Source organism: Gambusia affinis, linkage group LG17, assembly GCF_019740435.1.
Source record: "Gambusia affinis linkage group LG17, SWU_Gaff_1.0, whole genome shotgun sequence".
NCBI lineage: Eukaryota > Metazoa > Chordata > Actinopteri > Cyprinodontiformes > Poeciliidae > Gambusia > Gambusia affinis.
The window spans coordinates 8,524,256-8,549,832 of NC_057884.1; the positions used below are offsets into that span (position 1 = coordinate 8,524,256).

Sequence of the window (25,577 nt, forward strand, 5' to 3'; positions counted from 1 at the left end):
TAGAGGCCAGACTGTGCCGCTACACCGACACGAAACTCCAGCTGCTGGTCGTCTTGTGATGCAAGGAAAGAGTTAAAAGTGCAAAATCCTATTACCCTACTGTTGCATTTAAATTGGTTTTGACAGCTCACGTGTTCAGACTGCAGGTTACCCGGATGATAAAGGTGACACACGGTGGCTTTGCCTTCGGCGGGATCGCTTCCCAGTAGATCATGATGGATTTTATGACAGATCAAGACGTGCAAAAGGTGAGATTTTATTTTTTATTTTTTTATTATTTTTTTACCATATGCATTACTTTAAAAATACTAACTTAAACAAAACAAAACCGCTTAAGCTAAAACTTTTTCTGAAATACTCTAATAAACATGCGCTGACGGATGACGCCTTCTGCCAGGATCGTACTGCGCAAAAAAAGGGAAAAAGTGCAAATGTTTGGGATCATTACGTAAGAATGCTGCGCCCACAAGAGGCCGCTTATGGGTGCAGCGTGTGGCCAAACTGTTTTTAGAGCAACAGATGAGTCAATATTCCGTTTAATCACCAACATTAGGCGACCGATGTCTTAAAAATAGCATTCCACAACCCAGATGGCACAGATGGTTGCGTAACGCAAAAATTGCTTCAAGTTTTCACATTGATGTTGAATCAGTTATTGTCACCACAGTTTGGTACTCATCATATTTGTTTTGCACAGTTTCGCCACTGCAACTGGAAAGGATTCAAACAAACTCTAATTAAGTTTTAAACAAATAATAATAATAATAATAATAATAATAATAATAATAATAATAATAATAATAATAATAAATCTAAAATAAATAATTTACCAACGTGGTTGTAACCTTAATAAGATGCTGTAATCTGGAAAAACATTGTGGTAGTGATATAAAGCAGTTAAGACTTTATTCAAGTCTGTACTGTCTGAAATTTAACTACTATCTTTCAGCCACGGAGAGATCATTTAAATTTTAATCAAGTAGAAACACCTTGTGCTTTCATTAATTTATAAAATTAGCCATTTTTATTGCATAATGAGAAATAGAATGATTTTTGTAATCAAGAAAATTTATTCTTATATAAAAATATAAATATTTACTGTGCAAATGCAGAACATTTGACTGTAAAAAAAACCAACTCAAATTTCAGCTGCAAAACTTCATCTCCACGACTCTGTTTTTCTTTTCTTTTTTTTTTTAGTACAAGCAGGATGGATACGTGGTTCTGGACGGGCTGCTGACCGCCCAGGAGTGCGATGAGCTGAGGCAGAGAATGGCTGAGATCGTGGACCGGATGGACGTCCCCGAGCACTGCAGGACCACTTTCTCCACCTACCACGACGAGCAGCTAAAAAAGCAGGTGACTTAGTCAGAAACACATCAGCCCATGCTGACATTCTGGCAGCTTTTGACAGCTCGTTCAACCTGATTCTCCTTCTCACATGCTTCCCGTCGCATCTCGGTGTAAAAGATGCAGGTAGGGCTGCAGAAAGTCCCATCACGGTTAGTGTCTGGCAGAAGCAGCTACAGTCATGAACTTTTACGTATTTTTTGAGAGCAGAGAGCATTGAAAAAGCAGCATCATGAATATGTGCAACTGAAAATGGAGCAAAAGCTGATTCTTCAGAAATATTGTCTTAGTATATATCTTTGCTACACTTTAAAAAAAAAAAAAGATTTTTGTATTTTTAACAATTAAGAAAAACTTTTTCCCTTTTATTTCATAATTACACACAACTTCATGTTGATCTGTTGTACAAAATACCAACAAACTATACAAACGTTTGTGGTTATAACATAACTGATTGTGAAAAATATTTTACAAGGCACAGTATGCACCTTTAACCCAAATTCCCTCCTGCCAGACTAATGCCAAACTCTTTTGTCAACAGTGTGTTTAGAGACAGAGTGCCTTTCACCTCCGATGCATCAGTTGACTGCTGTTAATATTTCGTCCTGCAGGGGAATGCGGATTATTTCATCACAAGTGGAGATAAGATCCGTTTTTTCTTTGAGAAGGGTGTTTTCGATGACAAAGGTGAGCTCTTGTGAAACCCCATTTTGTCCTGTCAAATATTTAACAAGTAACAAAAAACCAAATGAACCGGAGCGTGTCTTGACCTGCAGGGGAATTCATCGTACCGAAGCAGCAGTCACTCAATAAAGTTGGGCATGGTAAGAAATCCCGAATTATTTATTCGTGTCCAAAAACAAAATAAATAAAATCCCCTTGTTGACACGATGACAGACACTTTCTCCTTTTAGCCCTACATGCGTATGAATCTTTGTACAAGAAGGTTACACATTCACCCAAAGTCCAGGTGAGTTAGCTGTAGTACAATATCAGAGAATGGGGCTAAAGGACAAAGAATAATCAGCATCTAAATGAAATGTTGTACTTTTAGGGAATAGCCAGGAAACTGGGCCTGGTTAATCCTGTGATACTGCAGAGTATGTACATTTTTAAGGTAAAGGATGAGTCTGTCTGAAAGCATTACACAGCAAATAGTGCACCACTACATTGAGAAATCATTCATTGCTGTATCTGCTCTAGCAACCAGGGATTGGTGGCGAAGGTAAGAAAGCTTTTATTTCTTCATTTATCACCAGAGAAAATAATATAGTAAACATATTATAATTTAAAACTGTACAATAAATGACCATAGTGGCTCAAGTGTGTTCCAGAGCACAAGCTCTGACTAAAACAGAAAAAAAATATTATGACTACTTAATAATTTCATATCTTCATTGTTGTTATTTTAACTGTTTGATTAGCAGGTCAGAACAAAACACAGATTTCCTTGTAGCATGCAAAGAATTGTTCATTTAATTAAAAGAAAAAAAGCGCAGATGATATTTAGTTGAATCTTTTATTTCCGAGCCTCCATGGAAACGTTAGTCATGGTGAAAGAGATTTTTAATGGCCTAAGTAGCCTGAATGATCAGGTTTTGACTAAATTAAAAATTGGAGAAAGCAGTGTGTGGCATTCAAAAAGATGATATGATGTTACTGCTACATTATTAAAGAAAAAAGCATTCGTATGCAATAAAATGATGCAAATATAATAATCTGATGCATCCCAAGTGTTTCCCTCTATCCCGTTCTTCATTCTAGGTATTTAATGTGCATCCAGATGGGACTACTATGTCTTCCTCTTGACAAAACAGGATAAATATTGGTTGTGGGAATGTAAATGGGCCAAACTAAGTGCCTTTAGCCTGTTACAACACTGTGTTTCACCGTGACAGTATGCAGTAAATCAGTCATAATCCAGAAATGTGATCAATACCTTATGCACTCAGTAATAGTGGGGAGTCACCATGATCCCTGATGACATGTTGAAATGTGACTATGAAGTCTGCAGTCGATCGTTGTGTGTTGCACAGTGACGTCGCACCAGGACGCCACGTTTCTGTACACGGAGCCCCTGGGCAGAGTTATGGGACTGTGGATCGCCCTGGAGGATGCGACTGTTAACAATGGCTGTTTGTGGTTCATACCAGGATCGCAGAGTAGTGAGTACCACTCTGGACAATTTATCTGTTGGTGCATTTGTCTTTACGTGAATTTCTCATGTCACCGCGTTATTTTCCTAGGCGGTATTTCCCGACGAATGGTGCGCACCCCAAAAGGCACCTTCCCGCTGACAGACTTCATCGGAAGAGAGCCAACTTATGATGAGGACAAGTTTGTAGCTGCACCTGTCAAAAAAGGTGAACGAGGCAAAGAGACCGTGTTCGGATGACATAAAGATCTATAGAATGAAAGGGGTCTGATACTTATTTACTCCGTGCGCCTAAAATTAAAATTTTGCTACAATGTTTATTGAAGTGAAGTAAAAGTCTATTTTATCTGCATAGACTGGCCAATTTCCATCTGTATCTCTGGAAGACAGTCATAATTACTAACTATTTTAAATAATAGATTTTCTTTTTGTCTCATCCGTCTCCTTGTGTTCAGGTGGGGTGCTCCTGATTCACGGGGAAGTGGTGCACAGAAGTGCTGAAAACACTTCTGAAGACTCTCGCCACGTCTACACCTTCCACATCATGGAGACCCTGGACACTCGCTGGAGCCCTGACAACTGGTGAGAATAGTTGTTTTTCCTGTGTCAGAACCCTCTAACTGGGGGTTGACATCGCTTGCATTTTGCTTTCACACAGCTCTTATCTAGCACATAGCTTACTTGTTGTGAACAATCATTTAATTCCACACAACAGACAAAAAAATCTTTTGGATTTGTCTGTGCAGCCCATAAATCATGTTTCTTTTTGTTTTTTAAGGCTGCAACCCACAGAGGAGCTGCCTTTCCCACCTCTCTACACTAAATGACGACGTCTCTGGCAGCTTACAAAGAGGAACAGTTTTATACAAGGAAGATGTTCGACGACGTCTGGAGAACGTTTCTGGGAACAATGTTTCATGCCTCAGTGTCTGTTGTTAATGTGTAAATCGGCTCAGTGGTTTTTCAACTTTTCTGGGTCACAACTCCACAAGTTGGCAGGCTGCACCGTCAGAGTCCATAAATAATGCTTAAACACTATGATAAAAGCATACCTATTTTTTTTTTTAATGTGACCAATAATTATTGAAATAAACATTTTTAGCATTTTAATAACTGTCCCATGGATTATCTTTAGTGATAGAAATGTTTTTTTTATTATTAGTATTTTTAGTGAGCTACTTTAAATTTATATTGTCAGTAATCTTAATTTTGTAAACCATTGCTCTGTGCCTCGCAAAAATGTTAACACTTCTTGGAAATTATAAACACCAATAACATAATTTATTGGGATTTTATTAAACATATCCTACACTAAGTAATGTATAATTGGTAGCGCTCACCTTATCTTAACCTGTCTGTTTACAGTTTATAGTTTGTTTGTTTTTTATATTGGAAAACCATGCCTCATTTTTACTTCTAAATCTCAATAAAATTATTGAGACATTGTCACTGTGGTGTCACAAAACGCACGAAAGTCTAAGCGTTCCAACAGATGTCCATTTTAAGATTCAGCTCGACTAATTAAACTTCAAGGCCAAATGATTTTTAACACAAACATGTAAACATTTTTATTAAGGATTAAATTATAAATGAGAAAGTTCATTTTTGTAGTATGGTCATTCATTCACACAGGAGGCTTAGCAGGTATTTGCCATGATGCACAGATCATGCAATAATAAAGAAAAAGGAAAGAATCATGAGGAAAACAGCATAGTACTATTCCAAAACACATCAGAACTTAAAAATCTACATGTATAAAATAACGCCAATCAACACTGAAATCAAAGCGCAGACAATAAATTAAAGTATCTTTGTGTATAAATGATGAAGTCCAACATAATGACATTTGAGGACATGTCTACAAAGCATCTTAGATTAAATCTCAGAGTGTCTGTTCATAGTTTGACCCAAAAACATACATACCGATTCATAATAATAATAATAATAGCAGTTTAAATGATCAGTTTAACAAGGAATGGTCCAGTTAAACCACAAACATACAGAACAAAGTAAACATTTATAGCAAAATCCTAGCTGAGGAAAGCTGCATATAAATATGTTACAGTACTAGATTTCACACCAGTGTCATGCAGAATCACAAGGAGAGCCAGCCCTTATACAAATAAGTTGATTTGGACTGCCATGTTCTTATCTACAACTTCTACAATAAGTGATCACCTGCTAGAGAAAATACACATCTTAAGGCATGTTAGCATAGCGGCCAGTCCTTTATATTGCCATGGGGGAGTCAAGACTGACAATCAAAGAACAAAACTGATAAAGAGGGAAAACTTTAAATGATGTTCTTCCAAGGCAATGCACGTAGATGTGTTGATTGTACAAAAAGGATATCAAAAATCAAAACAATACTTAGGAGTTCCATATGGGACTAAACTAAAGCATTCCCACTGTGCTAAACTCAGTTTGCATAATTTAAGTTATAGGTGTCAGTGTTTGAGTTCTTCAGAGGCAGGACAGAAATGTACACCACCTCTGACACTGAGCTCATGTTTCTTTATGACCTGCTCTAGATCTCCTTATTGCAACGTGAAGGTGTGCCGTCACAGACTTTATGTGTGCAACATCATTTTCTGGAGAGATCAAGCTTTTAGCAATTTTTTTGTGCTGAGACGCTCCATCTTTTCCTCCCCCTGTCTGCTGAATCCTAAAGGGCTTCCATTACTTGCTTTTCTTTAAGACATTTCATTCACAATTTCACTTTGACACAGGAAACACTCGACTATAGACAGATAGGAAATGTTTCTATTTGCCGTTTGTTCATTTAAAGCAACAACAGGATGAAGAGATAGAGCGGCAGCAAAAGATTGTCAATCTGGGAGGTGTAGGCTTCCAGCAAAGCCACGAGGGTGATGGAGCCAACAATCCATGAGTAGGTAGAGTTCAGATTGATGCTTCCATCAAAGATGAGGAACATCGCCACGGCGATGATCTGGGCAAACACGGACGTTGCGGTCCCCTCCAAGGTTTTCCTGGTGCCAGGCCAACGGATCTCTCCCATGGTACTGCCAAAGACAGACGCAACGGTGTCCCCGACTCCCACAGCCAGCACGCCCGCATAAGGTACCAAACCCCCAGCCCCAGTGAGAATTCCCTTGGGAGCACAGGGTCCAGGAAACAGCCAAATGGGTAGAGACATGCCCAGGAGCAGATAAATGTGAGTGAGAATAAGAGGGCCAGAGTCTCTTTCATCCAGGAACAAGGTGAGAAGTTGCCTGAGCAGCTGGCCAAAAGGCAGGATACGAAAGTAACGGACATACTCCAGCAACAGGAAAACTGCCAGGCATCCGACAGAAGCCACGTGTAGCAGCTGTCTGTCGTAAATCAGTCCTGGAACGTAGGTGGCCACTACTATCAGGTGGAAATACTTCCTGACAATGGTAGAGGCCTGGTGCTTCTTGCATCCCGACTGGCGCTGATAGTTCTGATGTAGCACGACACAAGTTGCGACGATTGCCAGAAACACCCAATAGCCCAGCAAACAGAGTCTTCTGTCATTCAGGGTGACAAAGTCCAAAAGCCACATGATTGGGTGCCGGCCGATGAACAGCGACAACCACGGCATCAGGATACCCAGAACCAGAACGGCTGTCATCATATGAAAGAAGAGGGAGGACACCCAAGTCTCAGATTCCATGAAGCAGAAGAGCAGGGCGAAGAAAACACCCAACAGCAGTGAACCCACCACCACCACCGGCAGGAAGTAGTTCACTGGGTCACCTTTGACCTCTGCCAGGTTCAGCGAACGCTTGATGAGCTGGTTCAAGATGAAACTGATTCCACCGACAATGAGGAGGGCCTCTCCCGGTGTGAAGCAGCGTGGCAGCAGGTAAAGCACAATCAAACAGAGATAAACAAAGATCAACAACACCTCTAGTACCTCAATGACCTCCGACACCGTCAGGGTCTGCTTTGTCGTGTAGAGGATTGCGCTGCCGGCCAGCCCTGCGATAATGCAAGTGTTGGTCGGGATGGGTCTTGTAACACCCAGCGCAATCAGGGAGAGGAACAGCGCCAGCATCATGCCTGTGATGGTGATCACCATGGAGAACCGCTCGAAGTAGACATTCCCTGAGGCAGAGCACTTTTCTCTCAGCACCAGGCCCATCAGAGGCATCACCATGGAAGCGGGAACAATGCCACTGTTGGCTGACAGGCGAAACTGGAACACGGCAGCTCCCGACTTGAGCAGACGGTCCCATTTGTGCTGGACGTAGAACGCCTGAATGGCGAGAGCTATGCTGCACCAGGAGTGCTGGTTCCAGATGGCCATGTGGACACAAAGCACCACGGTCAGGACAACGACGGACTCCACGTAAACTGGGTTCACCTGCATGGCGTCAGGGAGGATGAGGCCAAAGAGAGTGGAGGAACTGCTCTGAACAAATGTGTCTGAAGCAGAACAGGATACCTTGTCACTTCCTTTTGATGCCGTTCTTCATCGTGTGGCAGGTATGTTTTGCATGCTACAAAGATAAAAAACAAACAAACAAAAAGAAATGTATAAACAAATGAGAAAGGGGAAATATACTAAAAGATGCAGTGTCATAAAAGTTAATCACTGTATTCAAGATCGTAAAATCACTTTTTCAGTTCAAACGGGATATTGAACTCTTACAAAACCAACAAAATATAGTCAGTGTGGAAAAATTGCGTTTAGAAACATGCTCAGTCTGGTGTGGAAAGACACGGGTGATCTTTCCACACCAGCTGCAACCTTTGCTCCTGTGGGGGTGGAAGTCGGGACGACAAGCAACCACACATCAGCTGTCCTTTTTGACAGATTATCGCTATTCCTTTGCAGATAAATCCGAAAATGAAAAACACGACCTACAGAAATTATTGTGTTCTTACAGAAAAGAGGCGATGGGTTAAAGTCAGGATGGTGCAACCTAACACGTCACAGAGCTAACACAAAAATCCAGCTGATTGTAGCGAGTTAGCCACTGAGCACCGACAGAAGGCTTTGTGGAAGTGAAACCCACACCGATAAAGACAAACAAGAATACCCACCACATAAATGCAGCTATATCTGGACGAACATGCGCTATGACGGGACGAGCTGCCACCGTTTCTGTGTAAAACTGTTGCCTTTGTCAGCTGTCGCTCCTCTCACGGGCTGCAGGAAGGGGCCATGTTTGACAGCATTGTCACGTGGTACCATCACATAAAAAGACGGAAATTAACAGTTTTAGTTGATTATTAAAGTGTTTATTTGTTATAATAATAATAATAATAATAATAATAATAATAATAATAATAATAATAATAATAATAATAATAATAATAATAATAATAATAATAATAATAATAATAATAATAATAATAATGACGGGTTTATTATGTTACTATATACAAGATTAAAAACTAATTTTGCAAAATATTGTATAATTTTACTGTTGATCTTTAAAATAAAATTTTACAATAACACTAACTATGATTTATATTAAAAGATACGCGATTATAGCGCCTGATATTTACTCTATTTCATTACTCTTCTCCTAAATTTATTTGTTACATTAGACCTTATTCGTGTATTCAAGGATCTTTGAATACACGTTTATGTATTCAAAGATATATGTTTATGAGTCATATATGTTTATGACTCAAGAAACATATATTCTCTAACTAAAATTTTTTTTCAAAACACACATCTCCCTTTGGCATTTTGTTGTTTTTTGGGTTGGAATTACTGTATTTGAAAGGGCTTATTAATTAAATATTAATAAAATCTTACTAAGATAATAAGATATTTAGTTAAATCTCATTTGAGTGTGTGTCTGGTCACGGAGAATAACATTGAGATCCAAAATTTAACTTATCTTAACAGACAGCTGACATGGGAAAATATGCAAGTGTTATTAATATTCACGATTTATTGTTCTTTTATGTTTTATAATATTTTCCTAATTTGAAAATAGAGTAAAAATTAAAATGTGAGTTTATTCAGAAAGTATATGACTTTCTAAAATAGATTATTCGGCCAGAGTCTTGTAACCCAGAGTCTTAAAATTAAGATGGAATATTGCTTTCGTTGGGAGGTCTCGGTAAAAAGGTGAGAATTGTGTTTTATTACTGAGTTTATGTCATGAAATCGTGCGAAAAATAAAGGTGGAAGCTTGGACTTGACCTAACAATCTAATTGCAGAAGATGGCGCTAGAGCAATTCTGACGTGGAATGCTGGCTCCAGAAGAAGAATCTGACGTGACGGGCCGTCTCTCACCGACCAATCACAGGGCCGAGGCGAAGATGGCGGAATCAGAAATCAGCGTCAGGTAGTAACAGCCACACAAACTTCATTTAACATTAATAAGGTCTGAAGACTTAACAAAACCCACTGGAGAGTAAACATGTATAAACATAGCTTCAACTTGTAATTCAATGTAACCGACGCGTTTGACTGTTCGTCTTTTTAACAGTTAGCGCCACGCTTAGTTAGCTTAGCAACTGCTGCTAACGTTTGAAAGGCTTTTCTTCAGCGCGGCGCCGCATGTCAACAATAGCTACAAAAGTCTGCTATTAAAATTACTCGTAATTTAAGGGACAAATAAGATATTTTAACATAAATTATTCCTGAATTATCTTCAACAACTATCACTGTTCGTCACGGATTAAATAAAGTTATGTGATAATGGACAAACTAACGGAACTGTTGATTAGCGATATGACAACGAAGTTAGCTTAAGTTACTTAAGTGTAAAATAATTTATAGAGTTTTACAGCTTGAAGATCTATTTAAGAACTGAATTCAGTATTCATTCTTCTAACTGTCACAATTTATTAGTTTGATCTAATAGAACATTGTTGGGCTTAATGATGCCAGATCAAAACCATAGCAGATTTGTTTTTGTAAATATGTGCAGTAGAGTTCAATAGCTGTACTTGTAATGAGCGTGCTGAACAGGATAATGAAAAGGCCATTTGACATCTCAATGTTCCGTCTGTGGTTTCTATTTTGTCTCCAGTAATTTAATAGTATTTTTCCTGTTTTTAAAAAATATATGGAAAAGTAAAATTGAACAAAATGTTGTCATGTCCTTTTTGTCTGAATAATAAATATTTGAAATTATGAAATATATTTTTTTCCAGCTGGATTTTATTTAAAGGTTTTGAGTTACCATGACATAAATATCTGTACGGATAAATAGATTGATCTGTTTACTTACTAACTGAAAACCATTTATGTATGTGTGCACAGACACTATAAGGTTTTATGGATAGGTCTTATTTAGGGGTAATGGCAGTGATGAAGCCTGTATTATTTAGACCAAGAACCCTTTGGAGAACAAATGTCTGTTTTCCATGTTGTTTGTGTTTATTCATGGTTTTTGTGACTTGCATATTTAAATGCTAAGCAGTGTAGAAATATTTGCTCTATAAAGTGAGTTTTGTATTTATATGGCAAGTATGCTAAAATTGAGTTTGGAAAAGAAAATAATTTTTAAATAATCAATAAATATGTGAGAACCAGGTACTTACAGCGCAATCGAAATGGTTTATTATATTTGTAAGAGAATGCTGTGGGTGACAAGTAACTATGATTACAATGATTGTGATTATACAATCAAAAGATTCATTAAATTGCATTCATTTAATGTTTCCATTACTTGTTTTAATGTCATTTTTGTATCAGTTTAGTTTAATTTCAGCATGTTGTTGAGAATGTTAGAACCAGTCGTTTGCAACAGAAAAGTCTATCCAAAAGAACAAATATGTTTTTTTCAGGCAGAATTTGCATGCATATCCCACCACATAGAGCATCTTGGGATTTCTTTGTGATTACAATATTATAAACGCAATCCAATTTGATATAATGCGTAGCTCTTAATACAAACTTATTCTCAAAGTGGTGATCAAATCACCAAGAACACATCAAAGCATCCAGAGCTATCAGAGCTCAGTTGTTAAAATCCCTAAAATGTTCAGGTATAAAAACTGAAAACAGTTCAGTGCTGCTGATGTGCATTAACACAGCATTCTGCATCGCTTTGCCTAAATACACCACTGTCACGTTTTTTTTCAGGAGCTGTCGAGAGTTATGGACGATTTTGCTGGGGAGATCTGCGTTGAGAGAGCCGGTATGTCTCCCCTGTACTTTTGTGACCTTGCTGAACATGTAATTTATCAGTTTATTTCTGGTAACGTGTACACCGAATTAAAAAAACCCCAAAAACTGATATTTGTTTTGGATGGTCGCAGGCTCAGATCGAGGGAGAACTTGACAGACACTGGGACAGACTGCATCAAGGACTTGGTTTCTACAAGCCACCCAGGTAGATACAGCAAAGTATTTTCACGTCACATTCATCATTATTATTCACAGAAAGAGTAATTGTCAGCTTCTTTTGCTGTAGCTCATCCTCTGCTGGGAAAGTGAAGGAGAAGAAAAATGTGGCACAACCTCTGAAGGACTTTGGCTTTAGGATCAGTAAATTATTGGTACGAATTCAGAGTTTTCTTTGAGTAAACACACACATCTCAGCTTTCGGGGAATGTGCTAAGATGTGTGTTCATAAATCTCACAGAATCTGGATGAGCAGCAGAGTGTGCAGCTTTTACAATGCTACCTCCAGGAGGACTATAGAGGAACCCGAGATTCCTTAAAAGTATTCTTTTTTTGTTCTTCATCAGCCTCTTTTAATCACATGACATAAAGAGGAAGAACTGCTGCATTACTGGTGATGACTAAAAAAGTTTGTCTCTGCAGGTTGTTCTAAAGGATGAGCGGCAAAGCCAGGGACTCCTTCTAAAGGTGAGTCTAAAAGTTTGCAGCTGAAATGCAACTTTCCTGGTGGCAGTTTTTAAACCCGACTGTTTTTGTAATTGTTTCCACAGATAGCTGATTACTATTATGAGGAGCGGATGTGTCTGCTTAAATGTGTTCTGCTGCTGCTCACATACTTTCAGGATGAACGTCATCCCTATCGGGTGAGAGGTCACAAACATATTTGATCATTCACTTCTTGATGACAAAGGTTATGGGTTCTCTTATTCAACTTCAGGTTTTTGCTTTTTGTGTGTGTGTGTGTGTGTGTGTGTGTGTATGTGTAGACCGAGTACAGTAACTGTGTCAATAAACTGGAGAAAGACCTGGTGAGCAGCTATCAGTCACAGTTTGAGAATCTCTTCAAGGCCGAAGCACCGACATGGGAAACCCACGGCAACCTCATGGTAAGGGTGTTTCACAACTCTTTTGTTTTCGTCTGGCAAGCCAACACGAAGTAGTTGGTAATTGTGAAATAGTTAGACCAGCAGTATTTTCTTGTCTATTTTACAGTGCAAATATCTTAATGCATTTGTTTTAAGAAAAAAACTAACTAAAACCAACTTTTCAGCAAGATATACCTTGTTTTAAGTAAACAATTAATATTCATTAGAAAGTACTAATTCCACTGGCAGATTATTTAATTTTGGCAGATTATAACACGGAAAAATATCTTGTTATGTTAAGGAATTATTGACTTAAAACAAACTCCTGTGTCTTGCTGAAAAAATACTTGTGAGTTAGTTTTGTCTTATTCAAGTGTACTAAGATATTTGCACTAGAAACCAGACCTAAAACACTTGATAAGATTTTGTTTTTGCAGTGAAGTTGCTCAAAAATCCCAATAATTTGCAAGAATGTTTGGGATTGTAATCTTGCATTTAAAAAGTTTGTTACATGAATACTTGCAACATGCTGTATGTGGAAGACGCACAAGGTGTGACCTCTTTCGTCACAAGTACCAGTTGGGATTGTTTGTGTTTTTGTTCAGACCGAGCGGCAGGTCTCCCGGTGGTTCATGCAGTGCTTGAGAGAGCAGTCTCTGCTGCTGGAGATCATCTTCCTGTACTACGCCTACTTTGAGATGAGCCCGTCTGACCTTCTGAACTTCACCAAAATGTTCAAAGAACAAGGCTTCGGCTTAAGGCAGACCAACAGACACCTGGTTGACAAGAACATGGATGCACTGGTTGACAGAATTGGGTAGGTTTCTTTATAGAGAGTCGACTTGGACTGGTATGATGATGTTGACCAATTTTATGCAATTTCATGAAATGTAAACATCTAAAACAAAAAGCCACGACATGATCTGACTTTATTTGTTTGCTGCACAACTACTTCTACTTGGAATCTCCACGTCAATAAAGGCCATTTTTTCCCCCATGATTAATTTTCTAATCATTCTTGTTGATGTAGTTTTAATTGATCTGTTGTGTATCTCCGGCTGGCAGATACCTGAGCTCTCTCATCCTGGTGGAGGGAATGGACATAGACTTTCTGCACAAGTGCGCTCTGGAGGATTGCCCAGAGCAGCACCAGTTTTCCGGGGCTCCTGATGTCATTAAGGTTTGACACAGACCTTTAATTGAAGAGATAGTCAGTTTTCTTTCTTTTTTTTTTTCCACAATAGGAGCAGAGTGAATTTATAGGGAAGAAGTTTTCTTAATTTATTTTTGTGATATGTGTTTGTTTTTTTTCTATTTTTATTTCCTCCAGGAGATGGATCAGCTGCTGTTGACGTTTGGGGACATCCCTCATCATGGCCCTGTTCTGCTGTCCTGGGTCCTGTTGAGACACACCCTCAGACCTGACGAGTCCAATCCTGTGATCCGGAGGATAGGCAACACGGCGCTGCAGCTGGGGGTCTTCCAGTATCTTTCATCGATGCTGAAGGGACTTGGAGTCTCAGGAAATAATGTAAGACAGCAAAAATTATGCATCACAAAAGGCTTTTAAAAAAAAAAAAAGCAAAATCAGTTGAGCATTTTTTGTTGTTGCCCTTGTGTTTGTAACTTAATTTTCAAGTCATCTTTTTTGATTCTGCCTTTCCAGTGTACAGCAAGCACAGCCAAGATGTGTATTTATGGCCTGCTGTCATTCGTGATCACGTCGTTTGAAGAAGAGAGCTTACAGGTCCTGCCTGGCGTTCATGTGTTTAAGGGAAATCGATGTTATGTGTCGGTAACCGGCTCTCTTGTGATCTGCTGCAGGCCAATGGTGTGGAGAGCTCTCACCTGGTCGATGCTGCCTGTGAGGTCCTCTCCGCTCCCAGTTTAGCTGAAGTCTTTTGGGAAATGGTGAGACAAAATGCCAAAGGAAGGGGAGATAAAATATAGCTACCAGTGTATTTCTTTCTCTTAATTCGTTATGTTTGTCTAAATTTGAATCTAGAAGCCAAACAGGGGACTAGGGATGGTCCTAGACAGTGCAGCTGGGATGTTTCCTCACAAGATCGGACCTGTGCTGCAGCTGCTGACCGCACTCGTGTCGAACAAGTCGACTGTAAAGAAGGTAAGAAATTCTCCCTGACCAGATGTATGGGAGCCTCTCTTTGTACAGACGCCTCAGTGTTTATGCTTGTGTTTGGCAGGTGTATAACTTCTTGGACAAGATGTCCTTCTACACACAAGTTTACAAACACAAACCCATTGATATCATTTCTAAGGACGATGAGACGTTGTGGAGAAGACAGGCTCCAAAACTCCTCTACCCTCTGGGTTTGTTTTGGTTCACATTTACACACAGATGTTTGACGTTACGTATAGTTTAGAAATAAGATCCCATCATCTTTCTCTAGGTTCAGGGCAGGCTAACCTGTGGATGCCCCAGGGAGCGCTGGGCCAGGTGATGATTGCAGGGGAACAGGGCTACATGGTGAGGTGGGACTACTCTTACAGTGCCTGGACTCTGTTCACCTGCGAGGTGGAGATGCTGCTGCACGTCGTCTCCACTGCAGGTACATCAGACAGCTGAGCGACAGGCTGGAAGCACAGCAAATATACAGCCATGATGCTTTTAGTCTGTTTTTAAGATTCCTAGTGTGGGCTCAAGAATATTAAAGCAGGAAAAAGTGTCAGTTTCATATCAACCAAAGCATTCCTGAGTGGAAACTTCTTGAAGCCTCTTAAATGAACTTTTGTTATGTTTTTATTTTTTAGTCCAGCTCCAGTCAGCTTAAGAAACTTTAGGTATGAATACAGAATTGTCAATGATAACAATAAAAATTTTTTACTCTGAAATTGCACTTAAAAATTTCAAATCAAAGAATCCTTCGATAAATTGGTTTTTAATTCAGCATTGTTAAGTACTTTGGAGAGGTTTAAAGCTGTTCCAATTTTTTCAGATTTTCTAAAGTGGTTGGGATCAGAAGCTCACCAGGTTTTCTACATATTTTTTAAAGTTTTTCTTTGGACTTCAGTGAATTTAGTTTTGCTTCATTTCCTGTTCATTTTTGTGAGTAACTGATGCATCTTAATGTATTGAAATTTAATTTAAAAAATGTAACTTGTTTTATATAGACACCCCACATACACAACATAGTATATTTCAATAAAAATAGGACCCATACACACAGAAAAAATTGTTTAATGCAGAAACACAAGCCTATTGAAAAATATGTCCATATACTATGTAATATAAGGACTCAATGCCTTTTTTGAATAAATTCAGCATTAACATTTCCTGAAAAAGAAAGAAAATAAAGTCAAACCTTGATTTGATTGTTGCATATTGCTAGAATTCAAACAATCTTTAATGTTTACCAAAGTTTGTCAGCTTTTTGCTGTTTTGGAGTCATTGACAGTATTTTGTCATCAAAAGGTTTTTCTAGTTTATTCAAATCAAACAGTCAATTATGTAAAAGCAAGTTTTGGTTGGTCTTATTAATTCAGCACTGTAAACCTGTTTGTGCTAGACGTCCTGGCTCACTGTGCGCGCGTGAAGCCCATCCTGGATCTGGTCCACAAGATCATCAGCACCGACTGGACCGTGTCCGACTGCTTGCTGCCTCTCACCTCACGCATCTACATGTTGCTGCAGAGGTAATATAACATCAGACAAACTTATTGAAACTTGTAGGTTATTATTATCTTTTTTTACACAGTCTTGATCTTGCACCCGTCTCGTGTGTCAGGTTGACTTCAGTCATCAACCCTCCGGTGGATGTGATCGCCTCCTGTGTGAACTGTCTCTCTGTGCTGGCTGCCAGGATGCCAGGGAAGGTGTGTATGATTGAAGCAGGGAGATTCAGGTCGTTTGTCTCAATTTTTTACTTTTATTTTTGCCTTTATCAGGGTTTGTAAAGGGGCTTGAAATCCTTGGAAATGCTTCAATTTCAATTAGGTGTGCTCAAGGTTTGGGAATTGCTTGATTTCTGTGTATAGTCCTTGAAAATACTTCCAAACTGCACAGTTTTATAATAAAGTGCAATCTAGCGTTCGATTAAAAGCCTAAATTTGGAAAATGTTATTTACAATTTAAACCACATAATTTCATAGAGCTAATAATGACAGCTTTTTTATTTGACAGTTTGAAGTTAAATCAAACCAAACTTGTCTTGTTTTATGTCAGTTAAAGTTACCAAGATTATTTCTGTTTGCTACACGCCAGAAAGCGTAGCGACAACAGTTTTTAGAGATTTAATTTTTGCAACTTTCTTGTGTTTAAGCATTTAATTTGAGCAGGTAGGTAATAAACATTAACACGAAAGACATTTCAAAACATAAGATTTTATGTTTTAGTTCACTTTATTCCAGAATTTAGAATACTGTTATAGTATATTATTGATAACAGTAATAAATCATATCATAAAATTGTGAATTGAAATTGTTTTTTTTTTGTGTATTTGTAGTGTTTTCATTGTGTAGCTGGAAAAGTTTGAAAACTTACCTTGAAAATACTCAAAGTGTATGTGTTGTAGAAGAAGTGTATGACAGAGTATCTTCAGTCAGAGACTTCTTGAGATTTGCTGCAATACAGACAGCTACAAGAGATCTTTTCTGCCAACAGCCATTACTATCTGCAATAACTCTTTGAAGAATCTGAATTAATGATTTAATTTCCTTTTTGGGATCAATAAAATATTTCTGAATTAAATTGAATTGAACCGTGTTTGTTTCCTCTCAGGTGTGGTCCAGTCTGCATCACACTGGCTTCCTCCCCTTCGCCTCCAACCCTCTGACCAACATGGCCCAGTGTATCAGGTGTAAACCAGATCGAATTCTGATGAATGTTGATCTTATCTGTAAAACATCAGACTAATATTTCTTTTGTCTCAGTGCTGAGGGAATGAAGGCAGGTAACTACGGCAACCTGCTGGTGCAGATTGAGCAACCCAGAGGAGAGTACGCTGTAACAATCGCCTTCCTTCGTCTCATTACAACCTTGGTGAAGGTAAACTTTTTTTTTTTTTTTTTTAAGTGTAATATTTGAGTCTTAGTTCTGGTTTTTAGTTAGGCATTGCATCACTTTTATCTCCTCCAGGGGCAGCTTGGAAACACCCAGAGCAAAGGCCTGATTCCCTGTGTGCTGCTGGTGTTAAAGGAGATGCTGCCAACATATCATAAGTGGCGCTACAACACCAATGGAGTCAGAGAGAGAATAGGTGAACTTTCCTGTTTTCCTTTATGTCACTCTGGAAGAGCAGCAGAGAAACCAGAGTAAAAGTTGACTTGTGTGCGTCTCTACAGGTTGCTATATTTTGGAGTTGATACACGCCATTCTTAATCTGAGCCCAGAAGGAGAGGACCAGGGCAGGTATGGATGGAGTTCAGAAATATCATCACAGTTTTCTGGTGATTCAGAGAGATGGAGCATACTGATTTAGGAATATATTAGAGTTTGCACTAGAGGGAAATCGATTATTATTATTTATTTATTTTTTTTTAACATTTTTAGTTTTTGAAGATTAAATTTTTGGAAAAAAGGATTATTTTCCCACCAATGGACTCTTTGGATTTCCATAGTTCAGAGTGATGTCATTACGCTCAGAAGCCACAGTTTTGTTTGAGAAGCGAGTTTTACAGCTTTGATTTATTTGGACTCTGAATTCAGGACAACTAAAAGGTTTAGTTGTCTAATAAAGTTTGAGGCTGACCTGTTTCCTGTGTCCCTGCAGCACTCCCACTCTGCAGTCCCTTTGCATCTACAGCCTGGCCAACACGGAGGCTGGCCAGGCCGTTGTCAACATCATGGCTATCGGAGTGGACACCATAGATGTCGTCCTGGCCGCTCAGCCCAGCAGGTGAACAATTCAATATGTTTGTCCTATTAATTTGCCTGTTTTTGTTCTTTTATTTGGTGCTTGTTTGCAGTTTTTCCGCTAAACTGGTGACTGATCTTGTGTCCTCTTGCAGCTGTGGCTCTGAGGGTCCAGGTCAGATCCTGATCCAGACGGTCAAGCTGGCTTTCTCCGTCACGAACAATGTGATCCGCCTGAAGCCGCCGTCCGACGCCGTGTCCCCGCTGGAGCAGGCGCTGACGCAGCACGGCGGTCACGGCAGCAACCTCGTCGTCGTCCTCGCCAAATACATTTACCACAAACACGATCCAGCTCTGCCCCGCCTCGCCATCCAGCTGCTGAAAAGGCTCGCCACGGTGAGACTTCCTCCGGCCTTTCATCGATTTATCACTAGCGACAGCTTAACTGGCTTCATCCGCAGGTCGCCCCCATGTCGGTGTACGCCTGCCTCGGCAACGACGCGGCCGCCATCAGGGACGCCTTCCTCGCCCGGCTGCAGAGCAAAACGGAAGACATGAGGATAAAGGTGATGATCCTGGAGTTCCTCACGGTGGCCGTGGAAACGCAGCCCGGCCTCATCGAACTCTTCCTCAACCTGGAGGTCAAAGACGGAAACGAGGGGTCAAAGGTACGCCAGCGTAACTCCATTTTTTTGTTTTTGTTGGGTTTTTTTACTTGTTTTTTTTGTAGCTGCTGAGCGTCAAGATTGAAAACGTTTCTGTGTCGGACCTGCAGGAGTTTCTGGTGGGCGAGTGGAGCTGCCTCCACGTGGTGCTGGAGCTGATCGACTCGAAGCAGCAGGGGAAGTACTGGTGTCCTCCGCTGCTCCACCGCGCAGCGCTGGCTTTCCTCCTGGCGCTGTGGCAGGACCGCAGAGACAGCGCCATCTCCGTCCTTCGCACAAAGTGAGAACACACAGCTGAAACAAGCCTTATTTTACTGTCAGGGTGTGCTGTGGAACAATCTCATGGTGCTTTGTTGTTTTTGTGCAGGGAAAGATTTTGGGAGAATCTGACGACGCCTCTGTTTGGAACTCTCACCCCGCCGTCGGACACCACAGAGGTCTTTGTTAGATAAACAAATCGCATCCTGTTTTTGACCTTTCTGAACCACCTATTTCATAACTACCCAACTCGTATGATCTATCCACAGCCATGCGTCCTGGAGGCCTGCGCATTCGTCATGAAGATCATCGGTCTGGAGATTTACTACGTCGTCAGGTCAGCTGGTAGACCTGGATCTGTGCTGACATCAGTGAAATTCAACATGAATTATTATCAGTCCTACTCTGTAAAAACACAAAATCTTATTAGTATTTTTGGTCTAGTTTCTCTGGCAAATTATTTTAGTGCACTTGAAGTAAGTCACTTACAAGTGACTTTCCAGCAAAGTGTAGGAGTTTGTTTAAAGCAATAATTCCTTAACATTGATTGTAAAAAAGTACTAGTTCTATTGGCAGGTTATTTCACTTATAACAAGACACTTTTCCCATGTTATAAGTGAAATAATCTGCCAGTGGAACTAGTGCTCTTCCATCAATATTAAGAAATTATTGACTTGAAACAAGCTCCTATATTTTGCTGAAAAGTTGCTTCTAAGTTATGTCTGTTTTACTTCAGCTTCACTAAAATAATTTGGCCTTGAAACTAGACCAAAAATACATGGTAGTTTTGTCTTTTTGCAGTGTGCAAAACGCGCTGAGTGTGTGTTTGTGTGTGTGATGTGTTACAGTGGTTCTCTGGAGCAGTCTCTGAAGGATGGGCTTCAAAAGTTCTCCATCGCTCGGCGCTACGACTACTGGTCCCAGTATGTGAAGTCGTTGGTGTGTCATGTGGCAGAGACGGAGGAGGAGGCCATCTGCTGCTTCCCAGAGACACAGATGCTGATTTCTGCGTGGCGGATGCTGCTGATTCTTTCCACCACCCATGTGTGTTATGTTAATATTGATTTTTTTATTTTTATTTTTTCTCTGTAAATAGATCGGTGAAATCCGTTTTATGTGGATAGTTTGTAGAGAACCATAAAATCTGAGTCGTCGTGCTCTGATGTTTGCAGGCGGATGTGATGCATATAACAGAGGATTCGACCAAACTGAAGCTGTTTATGGATGTTCTAGATGGGACTAAAGCTGCTGTAAGTTGTGACTTGAAACTCTTTTTTTTTTTTAATTTTTTTTTTTTTTTTATTTTAATCCAGTTCTGATTTTCCCTCTCCTGATTTGCAGCTAACCACACCCACATCTGTGCCTTGTCTTCGTCTGGGATCCATGATGGCTACTCTCCTGCTTATCCTCCTGAAACAGTGGAGGAGGTGTGTTTGACATCTTCTACATACTGCTGCATCTTGCTGTAAAAATCTAAAAAAATCTTACAACTTTAAAGTAATACTATGCAGCACAGTCAGACGCCTAATCTGCAGTCTCACGCCAGTCGTCACCTGGAAGGAGACTAAAATCTGTGACTCAGACTTAGAGGCTGTTAGTTTTACGTTCAGCTAATTTTGTTATCCCTAGCACTTGTTTCTGCAATTTTTAAAAATGCTTTTAGCGATTAGCAGTAGCTTCTAATTCTTTTGTGTTTAGCATTGGGTTCTGCACTTTGTTTATGTTTAGCTTTATCTGTTTTTTTGTGTGTGTTTACCATGAACTTTATTAAATTGTTTTGTGCTTAGCGTTAGCTTCTGAAAATGTTTTGTGCCTAGCAGTTCAGCGTTAGCTTTTACACATTTTTTTATGTTTAGAAATGTATGATTTTCAAATGATTTGACATAGAAAGTGTTCCTCTATAATAAGTATTGGCATTTAGTGTAACAAAACATTTTTTTCTTGGTTGCCAACTTGAATTTTTCAATCACAAATGCAAGCCCCGTGGGAACATTTGTGCCAAGTTAGGTTCTTGTACTTGCAGGTGAAAGATTTTGCTTGAATATTTATCTGCTGCTCTGCATGACGCTTCATGATTAAGTTCTGTAACTCCTCTCTCTGAGCGTAGTGTGGTGGCAGCGGCTCCTGACATCCTCTCGCCCCTGGCCCTGATCCTGGAGAGCGTCCTGCAGGCCGACCAGCAGATGATGGAACGGACCAAAGCCAAAATCTTCTCTGCACTCATCTCTGTGCTTCAGATTCAGGGTCTCAACGGTACAAAACGTCCCTCTTCTCTTGTCTGTATTTGAGTCACACGTTCAGTGGCTGACAACTGTGCGATTGGTCAACTAGGCAGAGATATTTCCCAGCTGCCCCAGCTGTTGCTCTCCGTGTGCGAGACGGTGAAGGACGAGGCGCTGGCGCTCATCGACAACACCCGACACATGAGTCAGACGGTAGACATGCTGGAGCAGGAGGACAGCATGGAGACGGACTGTCCTCGCGGTCTGCAGAAGGACCAGAGAGACGGGGTGAGCGACAGAACGCGCGTCACGTCTGAGAGCGTCCAGAAGGTTTCGGATTTTGTTTCGGTTTTCAGCTCAGCGCGCCTCGTTGTCTTTCTCTCCCTGCTCTGTCAGGTGTGCGTGTTTGCCTTGCACTTGACCAAAGAGCTGTGTCGCAGCGATGAGGACGGTGAGCACTGGGTGTTGGTGATGAGGAAGGTCCCAGTCCTGCCGTCGGTGCTGAGCGCCGTGGAGATCAGCCTGCGCTGCAAACACAACCTGTTCTTCACCGAAGCCGCGCTCCACCTGCTGCTGACGCTGGCCCGCACTCCCCAGGTGCACACAAGTACATCTCTAAACCTTAACACTACATTTCCACGCCATCGTAATCTAAAGGAACGATGTTTTGTTAGGGGGCAGCGGCTGTTGCTGGAGCAGGCATCATTCAAACCATCTGCCTGCCCCTGCTGAGCGTGTATGAGGTTTCCTCAAACGGCACATCGCAGGTAAAAAGAACAAACGCAGACTTTACATGGAGGGAACAGCTTGTAGTTATTGTAGAGGATTTCTAAACAAACTGGAAAAGTATAGATTCAGCCTATAGGATTTGAAGAATGTCAGTCTCCCTATAATAAGCAGTTTCATCCAGAGAAACTTTTCATGTTTTGTTTTTGTTTTTTTTATGGAAAAGATTGTATTAGCACATATCAGGGTGGACGATATGATGGTGTCACAATTTTATGTTACTTTTTTTTAAACTGTTAAATCACAGATTTTCCTACAGGCCTGACATTAACCCAGATTTCAGAGCTGCATCATTTGGTAACCAGATGGTTCGTGTTTCTCAGAGTTTCTCTAGGAAGTCGCAGGACTCCGCCTGCTGGCCGGGCGTTTACCGCCTCTGCATGTCTCTGATGGAGAGTCTCCTCAAGACGCTTCGCTACAACTTCATCAATGAAGCCCTGGACTTTGTCGGAGTGCATCAGGAACGCATATTACAGGTCGGACCTCTGATAACATTGTAGTCCATGACATCCGTTTGCGAGCCTGTTAATTAGCTCGTTATCGCTACGACATTTTCCTGGAAAGGCTCACAGCTGTAGTTTTGCTGCTGCCTCTCAACTACTTAAAATAGTTGAGATCGGATCACAGGAAGTTCCCGCCTTGTGTTTCCTCTCCGCTCAGTGTCTGAACGCGGTGCGCACCGTGCAGAGCCTGTCCTGTTTAGACGAGGCAGATCACACAGTGGGATTTCTGCTGCAGCTCTCCAGTTTCTGCAGGGAGTGGCAGTTCCATCTCCCCAACCTGCTCAGAGACGTGCAGGCAAGTCTGGCGGAAATCACAGCCTCATCGAAAACCGCAAACTCCTTTAATTCATTCACCATTTCTCTTGTCACTCTCTCCGTAGATAAACCTTTGTTACCTGTGCCAGACGTGCACATACCTGCTCCACAGCAAAAAGATGCTCCACCATTATTTGCAGGTTAAGATCTGAGAGTTTTTATTACTTTAAATCAGATGAAGAGGATGCCGTCATCACTAACTGTGCATTTTCTGTTCAGTCTAAGAATGGTGAGGCGTTGCCCTCCGGCACCAGGACGCAGCGGCCGCCTCAAACCTTGTATAAAGATGCATCAGCAGCAGCCGCAGCAGCATCAGCATCATCATCATCATCAGGAGGAGAGAGAGAGGAGGCCGAGCAGAAGGCCCTGTTGGCCGTTCAGTGCAGCCTGCTGAAGATCCTCAGTAAAACTTTGGCTACACTGCAACACTTCACTCCAGACTGCTGCCAGATACTGCTGGACCAGGTCACTCCCTCAGAGAGTTCCCAATAAAATGACTAGTCTTGATTGTTTACGCTGAGCTATATCAGCAGGATCATAAAATGTTAAGTGTGGCCATCTTGTTTCTCAGTGTATGGACCTGGCCGAGTACAGGACCTTGTTTGTGCTCAGCTTCACGACTCCGGCGTTCGACCCGGATGTGGCGCCGTCATTCGGGACCCTGCTGGCCACCATCAACGTGGCCCTGGGCATGCTGAGCGAGGTGGGCTGTGGAAGGCCTCGAAGGTCCGCGTCGGTCAACCAAAAGTTCAAAAACGATGATTTACTGCTGCTTGTTTTCAGATGGAGAAGAGGAAGGAGCCGGCCTCTCTGAGCATCGCCTCGCTGGCCTCACTGGAGGAAATCCAAGCTCTGAAGTGGGTGAAGCTTTTGTTTTTACGTTTATGCACATGTAATAAAATTGATTCAGTTTCTCACTCACGTAATTTTTGTGGCATTTCCTTTGGATTTCAGGTCATTGTTGATGTTCACCATGGAGAACTGCTTCTACGTCCTGATCTCTCAGGCCGTCCGCTGTCTCAAAGATCCAGCCATCCTTCCTCGTGACAAACAGAGGCTCAAACAGGAGCTCAGCTCTGAACTGGTGAGACCTCCATCCTGTTGGCCACGAAGCCCATCTGGCTTGTGTTAATGTGCAGCTTTTATGCGGCATTTAATAATATCTAACTATGTGGATAATCTTGATTGCACATATAATTGAACAGATTTAAACCACACACTCCAAATTGATTTATAGTTAATTCACATGTAAACACTTATGTTCTTTGTCAAATTAGTATCAATTTATTTTTGTTGGGTTGTGCAGAAGGTTCCACTTTATTCCAATATTATATAATTTGTATATTGTCTGTTTTTAAAAGAAAAAGTCAAAGTTTTTCCATTTTTGAGAAATTTCTTGCCATCAAACTAATATTAAATTCTTTACATATTAACTTGAAAAGAACACATGAAATTAGCTGTGTAGATATTAATAGGTCATTTCCTATCTGATAATAAGCATGCGTCCACTAGATGGCAGTCTATTGCTTCTTGGTATGTGTGAAATATGCATAAACAGCCACTCGCTGCTGCCCCCTAGTGGCTGTAGGATAGCACTCCAATACGAGTAACAAAATATTTCATTTATTGATGGGTAGTCTAAATCCCTTTTACATTTTCTAATTAGTGTTAGTTTCTTCAGTTACTTTTTTAAAGTTAAAATTAACAAAATTTCCCCCCCCCCAACTTTAGAGCACTCTTCTCTCCAGCCTGTCGCGCCACTTCAGGAGGGGTTCACCATCATCCCCAGCCAGTGGCATGCTCCCCTCCCTTCAGTCCAAGCCCTCCACACCCGGATCGAAGGCGAGCCACGAAGGCCAGGAACCCATCATCCAATTGGTCCAGGCCTTCGTCAGACTCGTGCAAAGATAAACGCACAAAAGCTACATTTCATACATGTTTTCAGAAGGAACCTTTTCTTGTATCGAGCCCTATTTTGAGGTGAACAGCTGTGGTTTAAGGCGTAGAAACATTTGACTTTAATATTTAATATTAAACCTGAGGACAGCCTGATATCTTTCAAACTGGTTTATATTGACGAGGAACTGAGTCTGTAGGGATTTTGGTGACTATGGTCCTTCTTCATTCCCAGGCCTAGTTTTATAGGCCACTATGACTAGAAAAGTTTCAAGTGCTACTTAAGTATAATCTCTGCATGACCTTGTTCAACTCTTTTTTTTTTTTTTATTGGTTCTTGTTTCGGAAGTGTTGGCCAAAATTTGTACTTTCAAACAAAAATGTACATGCTATTAAAGGGAGTTTTGTACCACAGTTAGGGTTGTTTTTCCTTCAAATCAAACAAA

The 25,577-nt window shown here is 40.6% G+C and overlaps 3 protein-coding genes across 3 annotated transcripts; 2 read left to right on the top strand and 1 right to left on the bottom strand.

The window, feature by feature from the left end:
- Positions 1-97: 97 nt before the first annotated feature.
- Positions 98-4,567, top strand: phyhd1 (phytanoyl-CoA dioxygenase domain containing 1). The gene is made up of 11 exons (XM_044143964.1): positions 98-248; positions 1,201-1,359; positions 1,962-2,037; positions 2,127-2,174; positions 2,265-2,320; positions 2,405-2,467; positions 2,554-2,575; positions 3,387-3,515; positions 3,597-3,713; positions 3,961-4,087; positions 4,284-4,567. The coding sequence occupies exons 1-11, from the start codon at positions 213-215 to the stop codon at positions 4,330-4,332; spliced, it is 882 nt and encodes a 293-aa protein (XP_043999899.1). The 5' UTR covers positions 98-212; the 3' UTR covers positions 4,333-4,567.
- Positions 4,568-5,044: 477 nt separating this feature from the next.
- dolk (dolichol kinase) lies at positions 5,045-8,690 on the bottom strand. The gene is made up of 2 exons (XM_044143962.1): positions 8,537-8,690; positions 5,045-7,989 (listed from the first exon to the last, which is right to left on the bottom strand). Exon 2 carries the CDS (start codon positions 7,857-7,859, stop codon positions 6,288-6,290), a length of 1,572 nt encoding a protein of 523 aa, XP_043999897.1. The 5' UTR covers positions 7,860-7,989; positions 8,537-8,690; the 3' UTR covers positions 5,045-6,287.
- A 995-nt stretch (positions 8,691-9,685) lies between these two features.
- Positions 9,686-25,545, top strand: nup188 (nucleoporin 188). Its single transcript, XM_044143972.1, has 43 exons — positions 9,686-9,799; positions 11,548-11,602; positions 11,724-11,797; positions 11,879-11,963; positions 12,050-12,130; positions 12,232-12,276; positions 12,360-12,452; positions 12,576-12,695; positions 13,280-13,491; positions 13,740-13,854; positions 14,005-14,205; positions 14,341-14,421; positions 14,499-14,585; positions 14,680-14,799; positions 14,879-15,005; positions 15,086-15,244; positions 16,202-16,328; positions 16,421-16,508; positions 17,413-17,489; positions 17,565-17,679; positions 17,770-17,890; positions 17,976-18,042; positions 18,404-18,529; positions 18,642-18,882; positions 18,948-19,154; positions 19,262-19,431; positions 19,519-19,588; positions 19,679-19,746; positions 20,258-20,453; positions 20,582-20,659; positions 20,751-20,836; positions 21,517-21,662; positions 21,741-21,919; positions 22,028-22,228; positions 22,306-22,398; positions 22,741-22,893; positions 23,078-23,215; positions 23,301-23,375; positions 23,455-23,700; positions 23,807-23,938; positions 24,019-24,092; positions 24,190-24,319; positions 24,967-25,545. Exons 1-43 carry the CDS (start codon positions 9,702-9,704, stop codon positions 25,144-25,146), a joined length of 5,337 nt encoding a protein of 1,778 aa, XP_043999907.1. The 5' UTR covers positions 9,686-9,701; the 3' UTR covers positions 25,147-25,545.
- The last annotated feature ends 32 nt before the right edge of the window (positions 25,546-25,577 follow it).